Genomic DNA, 18,921 nt, shown 5'->3' on the forward strand with positions numbered 1-18,921 from the left:
GGAACCGCCCCACCCGCTGAGGAGCGCGGCGCCCCCGGCCCGGCTCGGGGCGGCGGCGGGTGGGCGGGCGGGGCGAGGGAGGGGGCGGGGCGGGCCGTACCAACACCCCCCCGGGGGAGGCCGCCCTCACCCCCTCCCACCGGCTCCCGGCGCTCGCCGCATCGCTAACGGGAACCCCCCTTGAGACGGGCGCGGTTCGCGGTGTCTCTGAGTGGGGCGGGAAGCGTGGGGCGAGGCGATTCGCCCCGGGGCGGGGAGGAAGGAAGCGGGGGAGGAGGTGGGGGCCCGCCGGTCCCCCTGTCCCCGCGGCGGGGTGGTGTGGCCCGCTCCGGAGGGCGGGGGGCGGCGCAGCGCTCGCTGCTCGCCGCTAAACGCGCCCGGCGCGGGGAGGCGGTGGCCGGACCTGGAGCGACTCAGCAGCCGAGCCTGGAGTATGGCAGGGACCGGAGCCGCTTCTCGCGTCTCGCCGGCTCCTCTCGGTCGTGGGGAACTTTTTCCAGCGGCCGGTGCCTCCCCGCGGTGGTGGTGGTGGCGGTGGCAGCGGAGACGGCGCCGGGCGGGTTCGGCGCTGCCCCCGGGGTTGGGGCTGCTGGGACTGGTGTTCTCCCGCTTCTGCTGCAGTAAGTGCAACTTTTTCCTTCCCGAGGCGGGGGGGCGGAGAGAGAGGAGGAGCGGGGAAACCCGAGCCGCTCCGGGGTCGGGGGCTACGGGAGAGTTGGGGGAAACTTCGTGCGGGATCCCGGCGGGAGGAAAACGGGGCGGCTGCTGGGCCCCGCCGGCAGTGTGAGGACCGTTACTCGCGCGGGCCGCGGCCCCCTCCCGGTTGCCCGCAGCCTCTCTGCGGCGCTGTCTGCTCCGCGGGCGGCGCTGCCCCGGGCGCGGTGGGGAAGTTTGTGCGCCGCCGTTCGGAGCGGTACTTCCCGCCCCGGTGCGTTCCCCGCTGCCTGCGGGCGGTGGCGGTCATCCTAGGGGCGGCGCGGGGGCGTCGGTGTCCGTGGGGTGCCCTCTCGTCTCCCCGTGCTGCCGGCTTGCGTCGCTTCCCCTTCACTCGGTGAAGCCGGTGCTGGTTATGGTGTAAGGTGGCTTCTGGCCTCCTTGGGTGCGTGCAACCCGGAGTTGGAGTCGGCGATCCCCTCAGCTCCAGATATCCCGTGTGCGTACGGCTCATCCCCTCCGGGCAGGTGCCGCGGGGCCCTGTGCTTCTAGAATCCCCCTTTCACATCCCCCCTCCCCCCGTGCCCTCCTGTTTTGCGGGCACTGAGGAAGTTGAGAACTCAATCACGGCGCGGTTATTCTTTTATTGCATGGGAGCCCGTGTGCGCGGTGTGGTTTTATGGCAGTGGGAGCGGCGGGGCCGTTTTTTTTTCTTCTCCTTCAAAAGCACATTGAGAACCGTCGTTCTGCCGTGTATTCCCAACGCGGCAATGAGGAGTTGGCAAGGATGTTTTATTATAGGATGTGCCGTGTCCTTCTCCTCTTGAAGGAAAGAGGAACAAGTTAGGAAGAAGCCTCTGGAGGTTGGTGTGATAAAAATACTGCGAGCAGCCTGCAAGTCGTGCCATCATAAAGCAGCTGTGGAGGAGCTGAGAAATGCTTTTTCAGGGAGGGAGTTGGGGCAGTGCTGCTGCGAGATGGTGCTCTCGCATGGAATAGTCTCCCCCCTCTGGCAATGGTGTAGCTTTCTGAAATAGATGATTATTACTAATTTAAGCCTAAAAACATGTGTTTGCTGAAGAAACTATGTGGAAATTGCATGTGTTCTCTCTATCCCTGAAGAAAGGCGGCTGTGGGAAAGACAGAAGGGTGGGTCTCAGTGTATCGTGGGTTGATTCAGAGGAAGGAAAGCAGTTTGCCAGCGCTTCTTGCTTTGACGGTGAGCCTGTGGCCGTTACAGTTTGTTGAGACTTAATGTGCTTGCATGCTTTTCTGTTGGGCTGAATAACAACTGCAGTGCTTCGTCACGACACAGGAGTTCTGCATGGCTAGGAGACTGCTCAGGCGAGATCACTGGGATGCTTCCTCCTTAGAGAAGATGAAATGCTTTTTCAGAAGTAGTCTAAAAGTTGAAGCACTTATGCAGAAATTTCTCTTGTATTGCGCACAGTGAATATGTCTTGGCTGTGGAGTTAAGTGTCTGTATCAGTGTCTGTCTTATTTTTTAACGGTTCATGAGCTGTTGTACCACGCTGCTGCAAAAGTAACTGAAACAAGATGTGCTGCCTTACGCTGTGTTTTCTGGAGCTACTTGGCTGAACACTGTAAGAAGTGCTATAGACCCAACTGCTTCAGCTTTGAAGTGCCTTCAACAGTTAAATGTTCTATATATAAGACTTTTGAGTACTTGATCAATAGCAGATGCTTTTATTAGTTATTTGCTTGTATTTGTTGCAAATTGTCTCCTATATTAATAAGATGCCACATCTCAAAAACTCTAAGATTTGAAGACTTAGCTTTCAGAGAGTTGGCAAATATCTTGCACCAGCACACTGCTCTCTCCCTTTCATGAATTTGTGAAGGTTGAGCAAGACCACCAAGATCATCTAATCCAAGTAACAACTCATCACTAGCAGGTGCTGGGGTGACTTGTGCTCCTTGGAGGTGAGAAAGCTGGAGCTGCTGGCTTGATATAACCTTGCCAAACTAATTGTGCGTGTAAAAATGTGAAGATAGCTGTAACAATGAAGTTGAGAGCTGTGTCATGTGGCAGCTTACTATTTTAATCTTAATGAGTGTAAATGAGATGTCAGTCCTCCCAGATTGCTTTTGGCATATGTGAACTTGACCGATAATACTTCAGAACATCTGTCAAAAGTTGGAATGTTGTCTTGAAATAATACTCTTGAAGCAGAGGGTTTTGATGTGTGATCTGTGGACAGAAGGGGAAATTTTCAAGTACAAGCGACCTGTGGACTGTGAAGTCAGGAGCAGGAGAAGACAGATTTTGGTCAGTTTCTTACTGCTTAGATAACTTTTCTTCTTGCCCCTAAAATTCCCCCCAGTAGTTTTTGTTATCTGCCTAACTGTCACAGGTAAGTATGAAGGGAGAAAAGTCTACACAGTGAATGTGGCTTTTGAGGATGCTTGTGTCATCTTGTGTGAGTACACCTGAAGTATGATGAGGTGTTGACAGAACCCAAAACTGCTGATTACATTTGATCACTGTTCTTATTTTCTCATTGGTCAGTGCTGTTAGTACCTGCAAAAGGCAAAATTGGAAAGAGCACCGCCAAAACAACCTAGTGGAAAAGCTCCAGTATAAAACCAAATTTTTATGAAATCACTTTGACAGTCAGAGGTGATGATTTGATCTGCAATTCCTTAGAGAAATTACCCCCTCAAATAGGAAGGAAAGGAGAGAATGCGCGTGGAATCTGAAACAACTTGTGGATTTTTGATTACAGATAGAGCTGCATTAGTAAATACTGCTCTTTCAGTAAGTTGTTGAGGTGAGTTCAAGAAAACAATGAAATGCCTTTTATGTACATCAAGGGGAAAAGGACAATGTAGTCTAGAAATTCTTATTGGAATGTGCTTTTTTTTGAAGGTGGAGAGAGATGTGTTTTAGTAGATCCAATAAGGCAATGTTAAGAGGAGTAAGGATAGCATACAAGGGATTATAATGGCTGCAGAGGATGAAATATTGATCAATTATGTTGTAGGTATGGAGGTGTGAAACTCCTACATGAGTAGGAAACAGCAACAACTGCGCTGGGACAAGTAACTTACCTCAAGTAGAGGGAGAGATGATCTGGTTTGTTTAGAATCAGTTAAGGTGGAACCAGAGGTTTGTCCAGCTCCTACCTGGGGAGAACTCTATTTAATATGCAGTATACAGTTTTGGAATAGTCCTGAGCTCTGTTCTGTTTCTGTATGTTTGTTATTGAAGAACACTTTTGCAGCATGGTAATTAAACTCATGAAAAAAGGAATGCAAAATAAGTAAAAGTAGATGCTAACATCAGAATATATAATATTGACTTGACTGCTATTTAAATTTTGGCAGATTTTATATTTGTAATGTTTCATGAAGTAGGTCTGAGTTGTTCTACCTAAAGGAAGTGATTATAAAATTTGTGTGGACAGGGTGGAAGCAAGTGGTAGGCTTTATACCTGTCAGTGTCAGAGCAATCACAGATTTTAGGATGAATGAAAAGCAAGGATACCAAATATCATTTTTTGCTTCTGGTGTGCAAGAACACTTCTAAGCTTGTTGAAGTGCAATTTAATGTTATTTTGAGGTGTTGAGGTCTGAACACTGAGTACTCTAAAAATATTGTGATGGTTGTTTACCCATTAAAAATTGACTCATTTCTTGATTCAGCGTATTTCTCTTCATTGCCTGCTTAAGTAACTTAATCTTATGTCATGGAATATGAAGATTATGTTGAACAAAGAGGATTCTAGCAGGACTTCTTTCTTGTAAGACTAAGCAACCTTTTCAGAAATAGTCAGGTTTAGGTTGTCATTTCCCACCTATTTGTGCAGCATTGCTCACAGAATGGTATTAGGAAACAGGACTGTTCTGTGACAGGAGGAGTGAAGTCTGTTGCCTTCACAGAGTATCTGTACCAGCTGATTAGCTTTAGATGCTAGTAGCTTTTAAGGTACACAGCCTTGCAGATTTAAGTGCGTTGGCTCAGGAGAGGGTATGGGGGTATTCTATTTTACTAAGTGTGTGTGGCTAATGAGAAGGTGTTCTTAGAGCCTGCTCAGAAGTTGAAAGCTCTAAATTTTCAATTTTGAAGTCTAAGTTGCAATTTTTGAAACAAAATCCACAGTGAATCCACAGTAAGGCAGCTGAAATACTTGGTATACAAACTGGAAAAAGGTAGTCTTGCGAAGCAGTGAGTGCTTGTAGTGCTCCAAGTAAATGTTGGTGGAGTTTCTTTGAGTTAATTCAGTTATCTATTGGATAGCAGTAGATCTCAGAAGCATTACATATTGTTGCTATAGAGTTAGTCTTGGCATGCTGTCTTGTAATAGAAGGTAACCTTTGTTGGTTTTTTCATGAGAATCTGGTTTGCACTACTGGAATCTATGACTACAGACTGAGTAGGTAAATCTGAATGAGCTGAGAGCCCATATTGGTCCCCGTATTTAAAAGGGATTAGAAAAAGGAGGGAATCAACGTTTTTCATGGGTAGCCAGTGATAGGGCAAGGGAATGGTTTTACATTCAAGAAGGGAAGATTTAGATTGAATATCAGGTGGAAGCTCACCATAGAGTGAGTGGTGAGGTGCTGGAACAGGCTGCCCAGAGAGGCTGTGGATGCCCCGTCCCTGGAGGTGTTCAAGGCCAGATTGGTTGTGGCCCTGGGCAGCCTGGTCTGGTTCTACCAGATCTGGAGGTTGGTGGCCCCACATGTGGTGCAGGGTTGAAACTTAATCCTTGAGGTCCTTTCCAACCCAAGCCATTCTGTGAGTGGGTTGTGTTGTGTGCTTGTGCTGTAATCCTGGTTTATTTCATCTTAAAAAAGCTCTGTGATAAGACTGCTTCTTGCTAGTGCTATTTGTAATCTGATTTCTGCTTTCCAGCTTTGAATGGCTATGTTGTGTTAAAGGCTGTTTAAATGCTTTTTTCTGATGACCACTTAACTTTGTGGCATATAGATACTAATATAGAATTTCTCATGAGGAATTTCCTTAGGACCTTGTAAATGATGCTAACTGGCCAGATTTTCTCAGTTGCACTTAAAGAGCAGCTGTAGGTGCAATTAATTCGTTACTCTTATTTTGTTATGTCACTTGTTACAAGGTTTTGTTCTTGTGTGAAGAGGGGGATGTGTGTGTGTGTGGGGGGGTATTTGTGTAAGTAACCTATTTAAAATCAGTTTTTTAATGGAGCTTATATAGGCAGCAGTGGCATTCAATGCCTCAGAGAGCATAACCAGGAATATATTTTGTCAAGAGGATGGTGAGTTACTGAATTAGGCGCGTGAGAGGTTGATCAAACTTCAGTTTGTAAGCTAGAAGGACTGTAAACACTCTTCCTGTTTTCTGATTAGGAAGCAGAATGATTGAGTTGGAGAGAGCGATGATTGAGTTGGAGAGAGCGTTGTGTAAGTCTGGGGAAAAAATTCCAAGAAGAGTTAAGGGAAATGTAGGAATATATGAATGTAGATGAAATAGAGGGAATTACGTGGGAATGAGATAAACAGCAAATCATGCAGTAATATGCAACATCAGTGAAAACAATTCTTTCCAGCCTATAAAGGAAGAAGAGTTGTAAAAGTTCTTAGCTAAGAGCTTGTCGTCTTCTCCTGGATGTGGAGGGCAAGAAGTGTAGGTGTGGAATAGCAGATGGCAACGTGCTGCAGGTGTGCATAAGTCAGGCTTCTAGGGAACTCATTGCTAGTAGCTACTTTGGGTCTGGAAAAGCTAGGCCTGTGATTGCTGCCGCGTGACTTAGCGTGTATTCTTATGGTAAAGAACTTTACGCGCAGCCCAATAACTTCCAAGTCAAGTTGAAACAAACAACTTCCTGAAGCTATCAAATAGATGAATCCTAAATGTTATTTTTCCTCCATCTTTCTTTTCCATTAATTAGCTTTTAGACTTTGGGCTGCTTCAAATGCTTACTGATAAGCTTGTCAAGTTTGAGTTACTAGTAGAGTGAAAAAATACGAGGAACAATAAAGCACTTCTTAAATGCTGCTGTCTTCTATCCAGCTCCCAGTGTTTTCCCAAGTGTGGGAAACCAGTGCAGTCAAGTTTTTACATCTGGACATTAGCAAGAAGGTCACCGTTGAATTCAGTAGTGGAAATAACAAGCTTTCAGACTCTCCTCTTTAATTACTACTCCATTCTTAAATATTTTTGTCTTTTCAGCTTTCTCAAGTAGTATTGGAAGTAAAATAATTTTTAATGTTGTAATACATGGAATAAGATAGCATGTCCTTACCTTCTCAGAACTAAAGCCAGTCAAATGGTGTTTATCTAGAATTGACTGGAGTACTAGAATTTCTTAGAGCAGTAAATGGCTCTTCCTTATTATTTACTGTTCTTCCTGTATCAAATTTTCATTTAAGATACAGATGATCATTTCCCCCTTTTCTATGTGTCAAAGTTGTTTTTGAAGTGACACTTCAAGCTTGTCCTCAGTATCTTTCTGCAATTAGTCTGAGCTTTCTTTCTTAATCCAGTTTTTTATGGCTGTTCTTTACCCCTACCTCTGTTGCTGCTTTACTTGCAGTACCACCCATGTTGCATATGATTAAGCAGAAAACTAATTATTGTTGGGACAAGCACTGTTATGAACACTCTATTGGATGAATGGATGTTGGAGATAATATTTGTACTGTACAAATGCACCAGGCAGTCTAAATAGTACTACTTCTGTGCATTAACATTTTTGATGTATTTCTGTTTTCCTAAGATACAGTCTCTTGAAAACAGAAGCAGTATTTCTTTATTAAGATACGTAAGCATTTATCAGTAGAGCTAAAGAAAATAAACAAGAGAATTTGGCTATGGGCATACTACTAATCATTTCTTATGAGATTTTTGGACACACTGTTGAATGTTCAGTGTGTTGTCAGTAGCTGAGATAGCATGGAACAGCCTCCTCTGCTAGCCAGCACATGCAATATAACAACTTATTCAGGATATTGTATGTAGGAAAAAGTTGACTAAAGGTAGGTGGTATTCTGCTGCTTCAGCAGTTTATGGTATCAGGTGAAGTTTAGATGTGTGCACCCAGCTTATGTTTAAGACAAGTGTTAAGTTCAATGAGTATAGGCTTTTGACTCTTGTGAAATGTCTTGATTATCATTTGATATGTCAGTGCTTTCACAAACATCTAATAATTTACAGTGTCTTCTGGCAAATAATAAGTTAGTCTTGTTGAAGAAATTGTTTTGTGTAAGTTTCATGTGGGACATTATAAAAATTCTGAGTGTTCTGTCTCTCAGAAAGAGGTGAGGACTGTAGAACCCAATGGAAATGCAGTGGAAATTCCCTTGGTTGATAAATCTCGAGCCATTTTGTAATTGTGTTTCCAGAGATTTAAGAGGCAGGTGTGCTACACTTAGTGTAGGTGTGCTAAGCCCAGTGTAGTTGTAAATAAGGTGAAAACTAAGGGAAGTGAAGAAAAAGAGTTATGGAGTCGCTGTGATTTGAGACTAAACTGTGAAGAGGTGGGAAGTCTGCAGGCTGAAGGAATCATAGAATCACAAGGTTGGAAATGACCTACAAGATCATCTAGTCCAACTGTCTCCTCATCACCATTGCCACCACAAGCACTAAACCACATCACGCAGCACGTCATCCAGACGCCTCTTGAACACTGCCAGGGACGGTGACTCCAACACCTCCCTGGGCAGCCATTCCAGTGCCTGACCACTCTCTGAGAGAAAAAGTTCTTCCTTATGTCTGAATGACTGGCAGAAACATCATGGATTTCAGCGAAGACAAATGTGAAATTCTCAGAGGGAGGAGGATGAGTTGATGCAGCAACAGAAGTGTAGTGTGTACTGGCAGAAAAGTAGCTTTCTAAGAAAGAGCCTAGGGGTGCTTCTAGGTCAGCAGTGTGTGTTTGAGGTGTAAAAGGTGAAGAGCATACTGAGCATAGCCAGTCAGTTGCAAAAAGTAATAATTCCCTACTATTCTAAGCTTCTGAAGCTGTACTTGGAACAGCTGAACTTGGAACTTGTATTCACTTCTGTGTGCTAAGGTACAAGGCAGGTGCCGATGCCTCTGTGCAGGTCCATTAAGGAGACTGCAGTGTGTTGTATATGAAGGGAGACTGAAAGTGAGGGTGTGTTTTTTTTTTTGTTTTTTTTTTTTCTCAACCTTCAAAGAAGTCTAAAAGTATGTGGTGGGAGGAAATAATAACTGCTGGCTGCAGTGGCAGAGTGTGAGGGGGGGAAAAAAAGGAGTGACAGGAAAATAGGCTTTCCTTAGAGGTGCCCAGGGAAACAGGAAGAGGCAACAGACAATCTACAAGAGAAATTCTAATAGTTATTGTTTATTATTAGCAATGCTTTTTTTTTTTCTTTCTACAACACAAATGAAACTCTGAAACATATTGTGGAATATCTGTCCTTGAGGATATTGAGAACCTGACTATGGTATGACACAGAACATGATCTGACTTCAAAGTTGGCCCTGCTTTGAGTTGGGGATAGGGCTGGATAACTTCCAGAAGTCCCTTGCCTTCTAAAAGAGCCTCATATTTTGTGCATGAGTAGGCAGGAGTTGGTGTAGTGTAGTTGCTAGCCCTTGAAGTAATGTAGAAGTGCTTAGAAGTCTCTTTCTATTAAGCTTGAGATGTCCAAGTGCAAGTCTGAAACAAGATTTTCTTTTAAAGCTTTTTCACTTGTAGGTTAAGAATTGCTAAAAGCTTACTTGAAGGTTGGTTCTCATTGTTAACCCCTAAAATAAGTAACAACTTATAAGGGTTGTTTTCGCCACTTGATTGTATTTCTTCTGTTAGCTCAGTAAGTAGCCAGTAAGACATACTACAGCTGCAAGTATTACTGGCAGTGTGACAGATGCTGAAAATGCACTTTGGCAGTTGCTATAAAGCATTAATTTGCTTGGCTATTACTAACTTTAGCTTACTGTCTTGATGTATATTCTGTCTAAAAAGGGTTAACTTCAGGACTAATTTGCAGTTGAGAGTGGCCTCAAGAGCTTCAAGTCAGCGATGTAGGGGGCAGCAGGCATTTTCATAGCTCTGTAATGTAACTGGTAATTCATCTGATCTTCTCATGAACAGAGAAGATCTAGGTATTATATTTTACAGTTTGCTGCTGTTGAATGTGTTCACTTTGTGTTTTATAATAGGATTGCAGTTGTTAACTACTGGCAGATAACGCTGCAACTTTCTAAGTAGGTAGAAATGCAGAGTCAATGCTTAGCTGTCTTCATGAACTTGTGATTTAGCTACTTAATATAGTACAAAATACAACTTAATTTCTCTTTCCCCAGACCTCTGTTCTTCCTAGAATAGATGTTATATGCCCATAAACTGACAAGACTGTGTATAGAAAGGGAAGGACTGGAGAATAGTTTCCTCCTTAAGGGAATTGGGACTTTCCTGAGGATTGCAAGTCTTGCTCCTTCATCTAGAAAGCCATTGCACACAGTATTCCTCACCATTTTTTTTTTTAATGATTTTCTAATCCATGTGGAAGGCAGAGTTATGGGAACAGGGAATGCTGAATATTTAGAATGCTGAGTGCTTAGAACTGTTGCTATTGCCAAAACTCAATTGATTATTTTAAGAAATTCAGAAATCCTTTTTGTACAGGTTTCTTTGCTAGATTATCCTTAAACTTTCTGGAAGTACTATGTACTCTCAACACCAAATTCTGCTGGCGTTCTGAGTATTCCACGTGCCTAACTCCATTAGTATTGGACAAACCTGTCAGAGTATTGGTGACTCACCTGTCCTTTGAAAAAAATGTCAACTGAAAGGCATTGGGATAGCTTTTGTTTCTTGCTTAAGAAAGCTTATTAACTTGCTGGCTGCTAACTGGGATTAGTCTTGGTAGGGATATATCTTAAACTGTGATCACAGAACTTCTAATCGTCAAATGAAAGACATTAAAATTGGTTTATGATTTCATTTTATGGTTTAATTTTGTTCTGTGCATCATAATACCTTTGCATTTTGTGTAAAGTGTCACTGGAAGGAATATGATAGGTAATGAAGTTCTTGTAGGTTTTGTAGGCATTTGCTGACATGATCTGAAGCCTTTGGAGACATCACTTTTGGATCCAGGATGTTGTGGAGAGAATGTCTGGACTTTTGATAACATTCACTGCAGATATCCCTGTGGTCACTAGTGATGTCACTAGTGATTCTTTCACAGATATTCACTGTAAGCATAGAATGACCCTCAGTCATAGAATGATTTAGTTTGGAAGGGACCTGAAGTATCACTTAGTTCCAACTCCCTTTCCTGTGACCAAGGTTGCCACCCAGCAAATCAGGCTGCCCAGGGCCCCATCCAAGGTGGCCTTGAATGCCTCCAGAGATGGGGCATCCACAGCTTCTCTGGGCAGCCTGTGCCATAGCATCGTCACCTTCTGAGTAAATAATTTTTACCTGACATGTAAACTAAGTTTTCCCCTCTCTTAGTTTAAGACCATTCCCGGTTGTACTTTTACTATCAGACCGTGTAAAAAAAAAAAAAAAAAAAAAAAAAAAAAAAAAGTTGGATTCCTTCCCATTTATAAGCTATGTTTAAGTACTGGAAGGCTGCACTGAGGTCTCCTTGGAACCTTCTCTTTTCCAGGCTAAACAAGCCCAGCTCCCTCAACCTTTCTTCATAGGAGGGATGCTCCAGCCCTCTGATCGTCTTTGTGGTTGTTCTCTGGACCAAGAGTTTGAAGGACATGATGCTTTTGTAATCTGAAGTGCAAACATGAGGGACAAAAAGGAAATAATTCAAGAGGGATGTGATGTGAGAGGCTCTTTTTTTTTTTTTTTTTTTTTTTTTTTTTTAATTCCCACTTGAGTCAGCACAAAGGATGACCCCATCCCTACTGCCTAGGTGCAAGCACATCCGTTGTGGAAAGCAAACAGGATGAATTGTAAATCTGTGCCAAAAGAAGAATATGGCTGGCCAAAAAACATCCAGAGGTGTTTGGGCTATGCTAAAGACAATTTATAAGCAGGGGAGGGAGCCTCAGTGCTGCCTGATGGGAGGGGATGGCAGAGATGGATCCAGGCTCCCTTCAGAGATGTGACATGAGAAGAAATAGATGTGCTGAAGCATGTGAAATTCTAAGTCAATATAAGAGGAAAAATAGATCTCAAAGGACAATCAGTTACTGAAGCAGATGCACTAAGTGCTTGAAGAGTATGATTGTGGTAATAGGCAAAACTTGACTGGATGAGATTCCATATATGAAATAACTTTAAATCATCATTAGAGGTTGTCTGATTTTTCTGACAAGCAGTATATTATGAAGAAACCTGCACCTAGGACTTCTCATGTTTATGGTAAGGTTTGAAAAAAAAAAAAAAAAAAAGGCATTTGTAATGGCATTAAATACCTTTTCTGATTAAGGAGTGGAGATGCTTGGAATCTTGGGAGGGGGGAAAAAAAAAAGTTGGAAGGGTATTTTTCTGACCAAGCCTTCAGTTAGCAGTTACTGCTGTTTGTTTTTTCTAGAGAGATTCTTATGATGGAAACTGTAGTGCTGGGTGGTGCTGGTAGGCAGTGGGATTTCATTCATTGTATTTTTTAATTTTTTTGAGTTGGAGTTGCCCTTAGTCACTTGGCATGGACAACAAGTAGTTAGACTTGTATAAAGTGCATTGCACAGAATTATGGAGGACCTTAAGAAACAGTGATTGATTAATGAAACAAGTTGGCTAATATAGATGAATGTTGAGTGATGCAACTGAGGCTGCCTTCATGGAGTGGAGGAGAAGGCTTGCATACGTTATGGCTTTCAAACTATTTTTGAACTTGGAAACAAGATCTTGAGAATGTGATGGTCAGTTCCTTGAAATAGGGGCTTTGCGTTATCATTAAAAGGGTGTTGGCAGGCAGGGCTACCAGTATGTTACATGCTTACATATAGAAATAGGCTGTTTGTCCAGTCTTCAAATACTGTGTTCAGTTTTGCTCCCTTGGTCTTAAAAGCAAACAAAAAGCAAAAATAAAACACCTTAGGAATGAATAGACTAGATATCAAGAAGAAACTCTTTACTGTGAGGGTGGTGAGATGCAGGAACAGGTCGCCCAGTGAGTGGTCTTAAAGGGCCTTTCTAATCCAAACCATTCTATGAAGTTATTTCAGGGGAAAGATCAGAAGTATGAAAGTGAGTCCCTATGTTATGCAAACGACGACTTCTCAGTTGAGGAAAAGAGGTGGGAGAAAGGAGAGGAAGGTTTATTGTTGTATCAATGAAATATTGAGTGACTATTGCTTCTGTCTGTGACTGTTCTTGGTAATTTTTCTTGGATGAGTGCATAAACACAGGTGCATAAAACTATGCTACTAAGCTGCTGACTCATGAGAAACTACACATGGAGTGAATGGAAACAGTCACAGTACAAGTCTGCCATCTTTATCAAATGGTTGTCCCGTTTTTGCAGTATTTCTTGTAATGATAGGAAGTTGAGACTATGGAGATGGTGTCAGTGCTTTTTAACCTTTATAGGCATACTCAGTAATATAAACATTCTTATTTGGCAGTGTATGTAATTCAGGACCTCTCTTGGGTTGCCTTCCCTGAGAACAAAAATGAATTCTTGCAGTGCTTTCTTGTAGGTAATATGTGAGGTGTTTGAACGTGCTTTGTTTGCTTTGAGACTCCCTAAACGGCTAATACCTGTAGTACAGTGTTCAAGGTGAATTTCAGATCAATCTTGACTGATGCTACTCAGAGCTGAGTGTTTACATGAAATGTTCTGGAGTGGCACTTGCAATTCTTGAAAATAACTACTGTACATGTAAACTTGCTGTAATTTCCAGCAATCCCCTCTTACTTGTATTTGTTCCTGCTGACTACTGTTTTAATTTGGCCCCATTAGAATTTGGAGTTCTATCTTATTTCTTTAGACTGGCTGAGAAAGACTTGTTATGTGCAACTTAATGTGTGTGTTTTGTCTCTAACACGGTTTCCTGGCAGCCCCACAAAGATACAGAACAGAGGCACAACATTACTTCTGACCTTCCTCTGTATTTGTTAGCATTTCAGTTTAAGCTAGATGCCACGTAGGAGAACCTCAGCCATTGCCTTCTGGTTGGTTTGTCAGGGCTGTTAACTCGTGCTCTTTTAAAAGGTTTTGAAGATGTAGAAGTACTTAGACATTGCCATCAAAGATTTGAGTAGTAATGTGAAGAACTTCCCTTGTAATTCCCCTTGCTTTTTATTTAGTGTTTGTACCTAAATGCTATACCTGAGATTAAATCAGTTTAAAATGGGACTATGAAGTATTCATTTCTTGGGCTGGAAATGGAGTACACAACTACAACGACACTCTTATTAGTGTATTTGAGGGAGCAGCACTAAGGATGAGATCTTTTCCTCTAGTCCTGCTTTTGAGCCTGACTTAGTTCCTGGAAAAAGGGTGTTTTGTTTTGCTTGTTCCTCTTTAAAAGTGGTGGAATAGGAAGTTTTGCCTGTTTTAAACTGAGGTTGGAATGTTTATTGTGGAAGAACATGCAGCTGCCTTGTAGATTGCCTCAGTCATTAGTTTTGTAAATATCTGAATGCTTAGTATCAGAGTAAACACAAGTGTCTGAATTTACAGTATACTAACATACACAGAAGACAATAGTTCAGGAGTGTGTTAAGCAGACAGTGAAGTTAATGTAGTTTAAGTTGAAATTCCAGAGCAAGTTTTCAAGTTGCTGGGGCTCTGTAAACATTATTTATGAGTAGTTGAACTTAAAGCTTTAACCTTATAAAATTGGCTTACTGAGAATGTCCTTGACAACTCAATTTGAATCATGAGCTTAACCTTTTTTAAGAACTTAGCTAGTTTCTTAGATTGCATTTAATTTTCTACTGCCTGATACAAAAGATCTTCAGACTGTGGTAGAAAGCAGTATAAAGGGCTGTATGAGGAGTTAGTGTAACTTGTGCTTCTGCTTTAGTTTTATGTGAAGAAAAGCCCCGTGTAATAAGAATGGTGGCTTAGATGTGAACTTCTATGACTGTGTAAGTTGAGACATATTATGTTAAACAGTTTAAAATGACTTGGTATTTCTTTGGAGTAAAACAGCACTTAGCAGTAGGTTACTTTGCTTCCCGCGATGGAAGATATTCATCTAATGAACAAAATACTTCATGGGTTAGTGAGTGCTGGAGAGGGGTATAACTGTATAACTTGCTGACGTGGGGGAAAAATATTAGATCAAGGTCATCAAGTCTGTATATGAAGCTATCTGTATAGTAGGGAATGTTTTTTGTCCAGTGTTGCATTATCTGGCCTTCTGAAAGGAGCTGCTAACACCAGTCTCTTGGTACAGTGGTGTGGTGCATTGTCAGCTCTATTCTTAGGAGCAGAAGGTGGAGGTTCAAAGTAGCCACAAATTCTTCAGAACATTCTGTGGTAATATTTAACTGAGAGTTTGTCTCTTGAGCTACACTTGTCAATTAGACATGACGTTCCCCTTTTTGTTGTAGCCCTTGTAAGCATGTGGGCTGTAGTTCCTAGGGAGTGCTGCTTACATGTTGGAATTAAGACTGGAGTTAAGTTTGGGTCCAATTATAGATAAAACAAATGAACATTTAGAACTTAATCTACACACTTGAAAGTGAAGAATGTGGATAGCTGCATTAGTGCTGATACATCAGTGCTGTAGGAGAGATCTAGGAATATGCCATTATTTTCAAAAGGTCCTTTGAACCCTATTAAAATGAAGGGGGGGGAGGGGGCAAAATAGCTAGTGAAGGTAGATGAGGGTAGAGTGAATTACTTTTGCCTTAACCCAGTACTTTTTCTCCCCTATGCCAAATTTCCAAGTCTTTGTCTTATAACAGGCATTTCCATATGTATTGCACTGTTCTGATCAACATTGAGCAAGGTTTAAGAATTCTTTAAAGACAGAAATAGCATACCTGTATTTTCTTTTTTTTTTTTTTTTCAGAAAAATCTTCAAAAAGAGGAAGGTGGGAAGGTGAACTTAGGTAGTGAACATAATGGTCATAGAAGTCTACCTCATCCTTCATTTCTGCTCTCTACCTACCTTGTTGCAAAAAAAAAAAAAAACCAAACTTCACTTACAAAGTAGCTTTCTACTTCAAGCAAGGGGTTGTGACAAAACAAGTGATGCTGAAAGAGGAATAAAGTTATGTCAAAATAGTAGCTCATTGGTCTACATTCAGGGCTTTTTTTTTTCCTGAGGACGTGGTTAACAATTTGAAACACAAGCTGATGTTGAAAAATTTTGTGCTGCCTTAGTTCTGATCTTTTTTTGACGTTGTACTTTGTGTTCTCTATATTGAAGATGTGCACAGACTTCTTCCCAACAATTTAAACATATAATTTTATAAAGCCTCAAGTGGTGATTTCAGGCTTACTTTCTGTAGAGTCCTTAAGTGCTTTGAATCTCTAGCTAAACAAATCTTAAAACGCCACCAGAATGTGTGGCTGTGCTATCATTGCCCCTGTTATGTTGCTACTTGTGATTGACTAAACAAGAGAGAACCCGGTGTGGGAAGCTGGTTCAGAAAAAAGAAGTGACTTTTTAATTATTTTCTAGAGTGAGCTTTCGTAGGTAGCTGATAAACAGTGATGCAATGGGGGAATGACTGGAAGAATGAAACTGGTCTTTCTCATGTTAGCTGAAATTAGGTTGACCTCATGATGTTTAGTCTGACCTCGAAACTGTTCTGTGGTAAGTTTTGCTGACCTAGCAGCTTGGTGTCACTGAAATAGGATGTCTTTATTGTTTTGCTCTACTCTTGACTTTAGTTCTTGTTTAGCTGCTCCATATGTTAGTGGGTGCTAAAGCAGGATACATCCTTAACTTTCTGGATAACTTGCTGATGTGGGGAGATACTGTAGGTTTTCTGGTCTTGCAGTGTTTGAGTCTACTGTCTTGTGCAGCCAGTTGAAAGCTACTGCAGAATAAGTGGCTAGCAAGTGGCAAGGTTGTCTCTCTTCCTTAGAGTCAGACTACTAAGTAATAGGCCACTGTTCTATAACAGATTAAATGAAAAATGAGCATTTCTGTAATTGTGTATGACCATTCCATATAGAAACATCTCTATTCTGTTTATGAATAACAAAGTTGGAAATGTGGAGACTAACCTCTAATGTAATAGCATGAGCACTTTGGTGTATTACGGTTGCTATACTTTCATGACCCTATTGTCTGTCCTTTTTTTTTTTTTTTTTTTTTTAACTGATAGGAATTTTAGGAGTTATCAGCTTTTGTCATTATGGTCCATATTTGGTAGCCTCAAGTTCTGTGGATCCTAAAACTAAAAGCAAGTTATAGATTCTTTAAGCAGCCTGAAACTGGAGAGTTGTTGAACTGAATGTGAATCTTAATTTTAAAATTCAGTCAAGGTTTTCTTTTATCTTGGTTTAAACATATCCAGACACAACTAGGTTATGCAACTTGGTCTAATACACTTGCAGTACTGTGCCTTGAAATCTGCCCTCAATTTAAATGTGATACCAAATGTGATGGGAAGAATGAAGAGAGATACTGCAGCTTGTTTGGGAAGGGAGCAGTGTCAGATCTCAAAGGGCCAAAGTGCTCTTCCAGAAGGTATTTAAACAAGGAGTTTATGCTTTCCGTTCCTGCTTTCACAAAGGAGCAAGTCCGTAGCTTCAATTTTGCAGTCATGTGCATGTTGAGGCTTCAGTCTGAGGTAGGACAGTCCTGGAGTATTATTAAGTATAGAACCATGAGTAGTAAAGGAATACTGATTTGTAAGTCCTCGAAGGTTGTAAAACTGGAGATCAGAGGGCCTTTAGTAGTTTGGGAAGCTCAGTTGATTGTCAATTCCTGCATGTGTCTTGAGTTATCTGTGAAGTAGATTGAGAGGCTTACTAGCCTACTTACAAGTAGACTGGGGAAGCGGGTACTTCAAGTTGTAAATCAGTTTTGAGGGAAACTCAGCTGCTTAAATGCTGTTGGTTTTAGAGACAGGGTAGTTTTGTGCTAGACATGAGGTAATCTGATCAGCATGGGTCAGTACTGGAAAACATTACTGACAATCTCTAACTGATGAGAACAAGGTAAGCTCTTGGTCTGTTGCCTGTGCAATCTAAATAGTAGGAAGAACACTCATTAAAGGATGAACACGGAGGCAAAAGTCTAGCTAGCAAGAGCACGTCTGACTGGTGCAAACAAGGGATTTTCCAACACTTGTGCAGGCCAAATGATGCAATTACTTTGAAAATTTTTGCATTAACAGCACTGGATGCCATCTCACAATAAGATACTGAAGAAATTTTTCGTAACCCATCAGTAGAGGTTATCTGTTTGGTAGTGTCCTCAATTAGATGAGTTGCATGAAAAAATCCTGTGCTCAAAAGACATCCTGGAATGTGCAACTTGTCAGTATGTATGATTGAGGAACTCAGAAGGGTGATAGAAAAGGAACTAATGAGTGAAAAGAAAACTTAGCTGCAACAGATTTGAACATAAAGAATGAACACAGTAATATTTGGATTTGAGCTGATAGTTTGCAAATCAAGATCTCAGTTTGAGTACTAATTTTTTTCTTTAGGAATGGTGAAAATCCAGCATTTCAAGTGTGCAAGCAAAGAAGGTTGTATTTCAGTCTTAAGTTTTGAAAGGAGAATAGCTAAACTAAAACACTGTGTCTTGTGTGTGGGTATCTTGGATTTAATTAAGGAGATTAAAAAAATGTGGCCTTAAAGTGACTTGTGCATTATAAGCTTCTAAAACTGTGTTTTGGAGTAGACATGTGACTTGCTCACTATTTAGCTACAGTCTTTGAGCAAAACAAATTCTTGAATGAAGGTATTTGTGTCAAAGGAAATACCAACCTTTAATGAAGAACTTTGGAGTCATGGAGAGCCCTGAATATCAACATAGTAATTAACTTGCTAGTTTAAACTCTTACCTTGATTGTTCAGCAACCAAAAGAAGTTAAATAATGATAACCAGAGATATGAATGCAGATAGACCATGTGGTTGTTTTCACCTGGGTTTGGGAAGGACAAAGTAGGCTTACAGATACAAAAGAGGATGATTCTGAGAACTACCAAAGTAATTTTTAAATAAGTGATTTCTTGGCCTTGGAGAAACTGCAACAAAGAATGCATGTCGATTCTAATAAACTCTAATGAGTAATTGCTTCCATTACCTCTGTGCAGTCTGTTTGGGAGGCAGCCTACTGGTTTATTTAACAAGTTTTATAGCCATCCTAAGCATAGTATCAAAACATCAAGTGATGCATATAAGGATGGCATACTTCAGAATCTTTTCAGTTGACTTCAATAAACTGCCTTCAGTATGCATACTCT

General features: G+C 41.5%; 1 protein-coding gene across 4 annotated transcripts in view; it reads left to right on the plus strand.

Annotated features, from left to right (window-relative positions):
* Positions 1 to 305: 305 nt before the first annotated feature.
* Positions 306 to 18,921, plus strand: part of NECTIN3 (nectin cell adhesion molecule 3) — a 60,233-nt gene continuing 41,617 nt past the window's right edge. For 2 of the 4 annotated variants that reach the window (XM_048933453.1, XM_048933454.1), the window contains exon 1: positions 306 to 620. In XM_048933453.1, coding sequence (XP_048789410.1) covers positions 434 to 620 — 187 coding nt within the window. In that variant the 5' untranslated portion in view covers positions 306 to 433. The remainder of the gene's footprint in view (positions 621 to 18,921) is intronic. The other 2 variants (XM_048933455.1, XM_048933452.1) reach the window with 2 other exon arrangements.

This window comes from Lagopus muta, chromosome 1 (assembly GCF_023343835.1).
Source record: "Lagopus muta isolate bLagMut1 chromosome 1, bLagMut1 primary, whole genome shotgun sequence".
In the NCBI taxonomy this organism is placed as follows: Eukaryota; Metazoa; Chordata; class Aves; order Galliformes; family Phasianidae; genus Lagopus; species Lagopus muta.